General features: G+C 33.5%; 1 protein-coding gene across 1 annotated transcript in view; it reads right to left on the bottom strand.

Annotated features, from left to right (window-relative positions):
- Positions 1-1,518: 1,518 nt before the first annotated feature.
- LOC111695208 (transcription factor 25) overlaps positions 1,519-7,881 on the bottom strand; it is a 14,931-nt gene continuing 8,568 nt past the window's right edge. The window contains exons 10-15 of the mRNA XM_023464435.1: positions 6,870-7,006; positions 6,059-6,115; positions 5,673-5,743; positions 4,361-4,506; positions 2,887-3,115; positions 1,519-1,704 (exon numbers count right to left, since the gene is read on the bottom strand). Of these exons, the coding sequence (XP_023320203.1) occupies positions 1,692-1,704; positions 2,887-3,115; positions 4,361-4,506; positions 5,673-5,743; positions 6,059-6,115; positions 6,870-7,006 (653 nt within the window). The 3' untranslated portion in view covers positions 1,519-1,691. The remainder of the gene's footprint in view (positions 1,705-2,886; positions 3,116-4,360; positions 4,507-5,672; positions 5,744-6,058; positions 6,116-6,869; positions 7,007-7,881) is intronic.

The raw sequence follows: 7,881 nt of genomic DNA, 5'->3' as shown, positions 1-7,881 counted from the left end.
TAGTTCCTTCTTATTATCAGCACTCCTTCTTAGAGAGCTAATGACAGGATCAGATGAGCACAACATTCTTCTCATCAGATCGCAATTTGTATCCTTCCTGGAGGTTTTCCTAGTGAAATTCTCCCTAAACCTCTTGACGTTCTTGTTGGAAGCCTCCTGCGCCTCTTCAGAAAGCATACCTATAGGCAAAGGCTTGGCCCTGACCACTTGATGGCTGTGAATAAGTACCTTATGCAGAGCCTGGGGCATGTGGTACCAAGGATATAGTCTCACAAAGAGTTCTGCAGTACTCCAGCAATATTCTTGGAGCTTCTCTGGATCAATCTCTTGGGTTGAGGAAAGAGTACAGAGGATGACAAACATCCTTCTAATTAGATCCTCATCTACCCCTAGAGCATTTGCTGCAACAGTAGCTTCAGACCCAAACATTGAAGGAATAGTGTTTAAAATCCTCTCACCATATAAAAAAAAGAATATTTCTTTGTTGGTTGTCATTGTTCTTGATCAAACCAACAACTGATGACTTTTAGATCTGGTAATACTTTATATGAACTTTTCAAATTCATGTTTATGTTAGAATCTTGAATTCCTGTTTTTCTTGAATTTGTCTTGAATTCATGTTCATTCTTGAATTTGATGCAAGTAAGAACAAAATTGAGATAAAATCCATTGGATGATGATGGTGGCGCATCAATATGTAAGAAGAAATTATATCATAGCATGTTTTTTGGTTTATTCTTGAATTAATTTGAGTAAAGTATTTAAATTGGCGCAAAAATCACGCAACCTCTCACACATTCATGCTTTGACCATGTCTGTTATATTTCATAACCACATTCAGAGGTGCAAGTAGGTGCAACTAATTTTTCTCTTAACCATTTCTATAACACCAACATTGTATTTTGCCATAAGTCTGGGTGCATCAAAATGTATCAAAAAAAATCTGCTTATCTTCAAAAAAATGTCTTGAAAAAAAAAAATATTTTTTGAGGGTTCAAATATTTTAAAAAAGACTGAGTTTTAGTTCAATGGATATCAAACTTTTTCAAAATAATCTTTGAATGGTCACAAAGTAATGTGCTTAATTTCAAAAATATCGAATATAGTCTTCATGATTTTTTTTACCTAACATGTTAACCAGAAAATCTTAAATTTCTTACAAAAACTTCAGGGAACATGACAAAAAGTATATCTGTAGGAGGGGAAAAAGAAAAAATATTTTGATATTAAATGCAAATTTCTACCAATTAGGATGTTTAAAATCGAAATTAGTAAAAAAAAGTGTAAAAAATGAAAGTAAAAAAAGTAGGTTTTGCAAGTTGCTGGACCACTGTGCAAAGTGTTATTGAGTTAAAGTAAAGAATGGAGTAAATTATAACAAAAATGTTTGAAGAAGTAAAACCCAAGACTGACGTCTGATCAGCATAATAATAATACCGATCAGTAAATACATATGTTCTAATTCATCCTAACCCTTATTTTAATCTTATTTCACATTTTTTAAAATTCTGAGTTAGGAACTAATTAACATTACAAGTAGTACCAGCTGGTTCAACTATTTCTCCTGTGTACTACCTCTCCGGCTTAAGTTTATCTGTTTCAAAAGTTCCGACCTTAGATTTCCTTTGTCTGGAGAAATATAGGATATAATAAATATTCTTCAGAATCTTCTTGGTATCACTGAGCGCAAGTTAATCCCATTCTCTAGAAATATTATGTTCTTAATTTTTTAGGAACTAGTAGAACAAAAGATATTTTACAGAAATACAATTTGGGAAAAGCTTTTAAAGTCACTTTGATATGATTACTTAAAGGGAGTGTTCGCGAAAAATGAAAGGGGGGTGTAGGCTAAATGCGATAAAAAACGCTTCTGATCGCTACTAATCTTACTTCTATCTGTTGCGTCTACAAGGAGAAAATTGTTAAAAACGACTAACACCAAAGAACGCAGCGTCCATACAAATTCGGAAAGATGCAATATTCAACTCGGATCGTAAACAAATCAATTTAATTCCAAACAAATATTACAAACAGTAGAAATCGATTATTTTTCGACGCATTCGCATATAGTTAATATTTCATAATATTATTGATTTTGTTTTTTTAATAATAATTTTCGCTTGCACTGGATTTTCGAACATTCCTGGAAAATATGAAAATGTCGTCTTCATTATCAAAAATCCTCGAAACAGGAATAAATATTTTCAAAAGTAACTCTCAGATCATGAAAAATACAAATTATTATGAAATATCATCTATTTACGAATGCATCGATAAATAATCGATGACTATTGTTTGAAATATCTGAATGATTTGTTTGGAATTTAATTGATTTGTTTACGATCCGAGTTAAATGATGCAATTTTCTCAATTTGTATGGACGCCATGTTATTCGGTATTAACGTTTTTAACAGTTTTCTCCTTATAACCGCAACAGATAGAAGTAATATTAGTAGCAATCAAAATCGCTTTTTTATCGCATTAAGTCGATACCCCATTTCATTTTTCGCGAACACTCCCTTTAATATAAAAAGTTCCCATATTATCCACAAAGATTTTCACTGGACAAGAGCAACTACAACAAGATAAAAATCTTTGACAGCCCAGGGGTGTATATTACTTACTTTTTACCCCAAATTTAAAGAAAAAGACTCTAAATAAAAAAGTTTTTTTTTCATCTTGTTATATACTTTCCTTCCCCCAAATAAGACTCTAAAAACCCTTTAACATACCCAGCTTTTTGGGGAAAAAAAATCAAAAAAAGGGGGGGGGGGGGCGGGGTGTTATACAACCTGTCTTTGAATGACATTTCATAAACTTTCCTAAACTTTCTTCTAATTCTAGGAATTCTAGGGACGGGGGTGGGGTGGGGTGGCGTTGGCTTACCCGGGTTGACCTTCATCTTCACTAGCCTCATCCCCAGCCTCTAAAGGTACATCAGGAACCTCGATATTACCCAACAGATCCCTCATGGCCGCCAGGAGGTTGTTGACGGAGTGTCGGAGGTCCCTGGCCCCCTCATGACCTCCCTCGGCCCCTGCAGGAGGCAAGGGGTCAGCAGGATTGAAGTTTGGAAGGATCGAACGGAAGAAAAGACTCAAAGAACTTGGATCATCTAAACAATAAAAATTAATAAATTACATATTTTTTATCTCATATTTTTTTCTGTACAGAATGACGCAGAGTTTCTTCTGCAATGTATTTGAGTCATAGATCATCCAATCCTTGTACATCCTGTCCTCTTGTTTTTGTTTTGTTTAATAGATTGACCCACTTATTGACTTCAACGAAACACTTTTGCTCATTAATCAAAACTGTCAAACAGACTTTTCAATCCATTTGATTAACGTTCTCAAGTTTATTATCCAGGAATGGCTATTGTTAAAGACAGAAAGCTTTGAATAAAAAAGGTGGAGGGACAAAATCTTAAATCACTGATTTATTCCCTACATAACTAGTATGATCAAAAAAATAAGTATTCTCAATAAAAGTCTGTAAATTACTTTTTAACTCCAAAACTAATTTCATTTCACTGTTTAAAGGGGACGGCTGCAATCTTTGATACCAATCTTAAAATGACTTCTATATATAAACTTTGTATCCAATTAAAGTCAAAAAGACTGAACCGATCGGACCCACATTTTGTGTGGGACCTCACATGACCCCAGAGGAGGTTTATGGATGATAAACATTTCACAAATTAGCCTCCAACAAAATTTGATTTTAATTTAATTTAAAAAAACACATGTTTTTTTTATTAAATCCGCTAACTTTTTTTCTTACTGTTTTACAATGTATGCAAAGAGAAAATGTTCACAATTAAAAAGATAAGCTCGAAGCACCCTGAAAGCCTATTTACTTTAAAATCTAGTTGAAGAACCCTTCAATTTGTCAATTTATTGAACTAACCTAGAACAGTATTCCTAGGTACTACCCTAGAAAAGTAGGATTCCTAGGTGGGGCTAGGTACTAACCTAGAACAGTAGGATTCCTAGGTGGGGCTAGGTACTAACCTAGAACAGTAGGATTCCTAGGTGGGGCTAGGTACTAACCTAGAACAGAAGGATTACAAGGTATGGCTAGGTACTGACCTAGAACAGTAGGATTCCTAAGTGGGGCTAGGTACTAACCTAGAACAGTAGGATTCCTAGGTGGGCCTAGGTACTAACCTAGAACAGTAGGATTACTAGGTGGGGCTAGGTACTAACTTAGAACAGTAGGATTCCTAGGTGGGGTTAGGTATGTAATCACTGAACTAACCTAGAACAGTAGGATTCCTATGTGGGGCTAGGAATGTATTTACTTAACAAACCAAGAAGTAGAACAGTAGGATTCCTAGGTATGCTATTATTGAACTAACCTAGAACAGTAGGATTCCTAGGTGGGGCTAGGTATGTATTTATTGAGTCCTGAGGGGGCAAGGGGTCCCAGGATACAGTAGCTGCCCTGGAACTATCCACAGGTAACTGAGAGATCACAGAGCTTATCTCAGATATTAGGACGTGTCTAAAATATAGATTTTAAAGAATTAAAACCATACAAGAAGTCTAGAAAAGAATTGAGTCTTTACCATAAACTCAAATTTCTTATCCTATATCTTTGAAAACTAGTGGTGAAATTTAAAGCGTAGATTATTTGATGAATTCATAGTTTGAAATATCAAAATCTACGATGTTGGGTTGCAAAGTTGGTTGCTTGGGAAATCGAAACCAACCAATGGGGTATTCAAACAAACTAACATCTAACTCTCATAAAAAATTGACATTCACAAGTTTTGACATGCTTTTTGATTCTTTTTTATCCATATATTTTTAATTATGTTCCTCTAAGAACTAGGTATTTCCCACAATTCACACATTAGTATCTAAGCAAAAAATCATTTTCAAATGGGAGGGGGGGGGGAGGGAGGGTTAAACAAAGTGAACACTCCTGCTAAAATTTTATCAACATATCACCGGTCCGGAATTAATAAAATAACTAAGAAGTCATTAATTCTTGTGGTTTTTCTCATTAAATCAAATCAAAGAAAAAATGCTTGAATTTCCTCAGGTTTGATAATTATTGCCGAATTTAATGAATTTGAGTCGCCGCTCAAATGGTTTCACTTAAAATTGTATTTAATGTTTCAAAATTTAACCCGGCGCTCAATTGAAATTGGTTTTGGCGGATTTAAGACGGGGCTCAAATTCATTAAATTCCGACTCTGGTATTATGAATACTCTCATAAAGGGGCATTGATAGTGATGATAATTTAAAGAAAAATTAAATTTAGAAATAATGAAATGTTAATAAGCAACAAAGTTATAAAGGATTTCTAAGAATTTATTTAAGTGTTTATATTTAGAATATATTTTGATGTAAATACAGTGATACAACCATGACGTGGATTCATAATTTTCGATAAAATTCTATTAACAAACAGTTTACACGAAAAAAAATAACTTGTTAAAATTATTTATTAATTTGATTTGATTAAAAAATTGGTGTGAGTAACAATATTTTCTATCTTTGAAATGAAATGAAATGAAAAAAATCGTATCTAAGCCAAAACCTTCCTTGTTTCATCTGCATAAAGTCGTAAGCAATTTTTTTAAGAGAACCCAAAAAAATGAAATATTTTTTGTTTAAATTAAAATTCAGGCGACTTTCTCTTTAAGTTTGTATTGTATTACCTGTGAATATTTCTAGGCAGTCCTTGATATCTCGTTTTTCTATATTCTATACTTTTCAATACATTTTCTCCCTAGGCACAAACCTAACAATTCAACAGCTGAATAACAATGAATTTACTAAAAAAAATCACTAATTTACTGTCTATATTTTATTTTTAGTTTTGCTAAGAATAAGTAAGAAGTCTGAGTCGTTTGAGCAAGTTTTGTAATTTCCCAAAACAATATTTAAGAAAATTCACAAGAAAAAACCGAAAACCCGCGAAAAACAAAACAATAAAACTTCAGACCGCATATTTTTGCGAACCCAAAGAGTTAACTATTCTTATATTTTTTAAAGAAGAAAACAAAATATGTATAATTCATAAAATATGATTTGTTTAAGTTTCCTTCGCATTAATAATTTGAAGAACAGACGAACAATTTCTCTCCAGCCAAGGAAGAACCTGGAAAAAAAATAATAAAAAAAAGGTAATTACGAATTCTTTAGAAAACAGGGAATAAAACCCTATAAGATTATAAGTCTTATTAATAAAAATAAGAAACCTAGAAAAAAAGTGATTTAAGTTCATCTTATTCATGAATAGGGTTTCGGATAGAACATTAACTAAATCGATTTATCAATACCTTAATTGAAAATGTTTAGGTAGGGCTTTCAGTTCGTGTAATAGGATATTTTTATCTTTCCTTGAATTACGCGAAAGACATGATTAAAAAAGTTATGATTGCACTGTGAGAACAGTGTCTAAGTGAAGTTTATCATCAATTTAAAATATTTTATTTTATTTTTGCAAAAAGCATAAGTACGGATTTGAAATATATTAAATACGCTGTGAACTTAAAAATGGACTGAACTAGTTTTAAGATCGGATAATCATGCATGCATGAAGAGAGTAAGTTCCAATTATTAAAAACTAAAAATTTTATCTTAAAAACGTGCTTACCAAAATCTGTAAAAGAAACCTAATGGTTTAAAACCCAAATCCCAACTATTGAAAAACAAAATTATCAATAAAAATTCCTTATCTCTGAAATGGTTTCACAAGTTTAAAAATTATACTAATGTTAAAAAACCAGTAAATCTTCATGAAATATTTATGACCTGAATCCGGATTTTTTTTGGAGGTTGATCCAGGATCCAAATCCGGATCCGCCTGAAAATGAAATGGATCCTAAGCACTGCATGGGACGAGTTGTTACCTCTGGTTCCTTCCAGCAATGATGTGTTCTCTCCACGTATAGTGTAGTAAGTGTAGCAAGGGCAGGTTTGGTGCACCGGGTATCCAGGAAGTAAGGATGGGTTGACACACGGCTATCCGGGTCTATACTGCACTTATCTTAACAGGGTTAATAATATTAATAAGTAAAAGAGAAGAAGGAATTGAAAAGAGTAGATGGAAGGGAAAAGAGAAGAAGGAAAGGAGGGAAAGATTCAAGTACGGAGAAGTAAAGAGGAAAAAATAAGAAGGAAGGTAAGAAAAAAAGTGAGAAGAGGAAAATTCAAAAAATGGATGGAGCAACAAGGAAAGAAGGACACAGAAAAATGAATGGGAAAAAGAAGGAAGGAAGATCCAAGAATAGACGGAGAGAATAAGAAAAATAGATCCAAGGCCGGACGGAATAAAAGAAAGCAAGAAGATAAGAAGGACGGAAGGGGAAGATAAAAGGACGGAGAGGAAGGAAGGAAGGGGAGGATTCAAGGACGGAGAGGAAGGAAGCAAAAACGGAAGGGGAAGATTCAAGGAAGGAGAAGTAGGAAGGAAGGCCTAAAAACGGACTGAGAAAAAGGAAGGGAGAAGTGAAGAAGGAAGGAAGGGGAAGATAGGGTGGAATGGATAAGGAAAGAAGGAAGTTAAATAAATAGACAGGGGGAAAAAGGGAGAATTTAATAAAAACAAATTTTATATAACAAAATTCACAATGAATGCAAATAGATTCCCTACGCCCACTAAATTTTTTGTTTATAAAGAAATTAATTACATTAACAAGTGAGATGCAAAGGGAGGCAACAATTTCTAAACCCTTCCCCTTACATAATAGGTCATGTTTGTAAAAATAAATGTAGCAGGGGAGTTTTTTTTATTCGACTAGGTAAGAATTCCTATTTCAGTCATGTTTTCTCTGAAATCCATTTTTATAATTTATTCTCAAAACGTCTTAAAAGGGGATGGTGGAGTTGGCACATTTGATGTAGGGGGGGGGGGGCTGCCTT

The sequence above is a fragment of the Eurytemora carolleeae genome, unplaced genomic scaffold (assembly GCF_000591075.1).
Source record: "Eurytemora carolleeae unplaced genomic scaffold, Eaff_2.0 scaffold173, whole genome shotgun sequence".
NCBI classification, from domain to species: domain Eukaryota; kingdom Metazoa; phylum Arthropoda; class Copepoda; order Calanoida; family Temoridae; genus Eurytemora; species Eurytemora carolleeae.
This window is presented reverse-complemented; position numbering and strand designations above follow the sequence as displayed.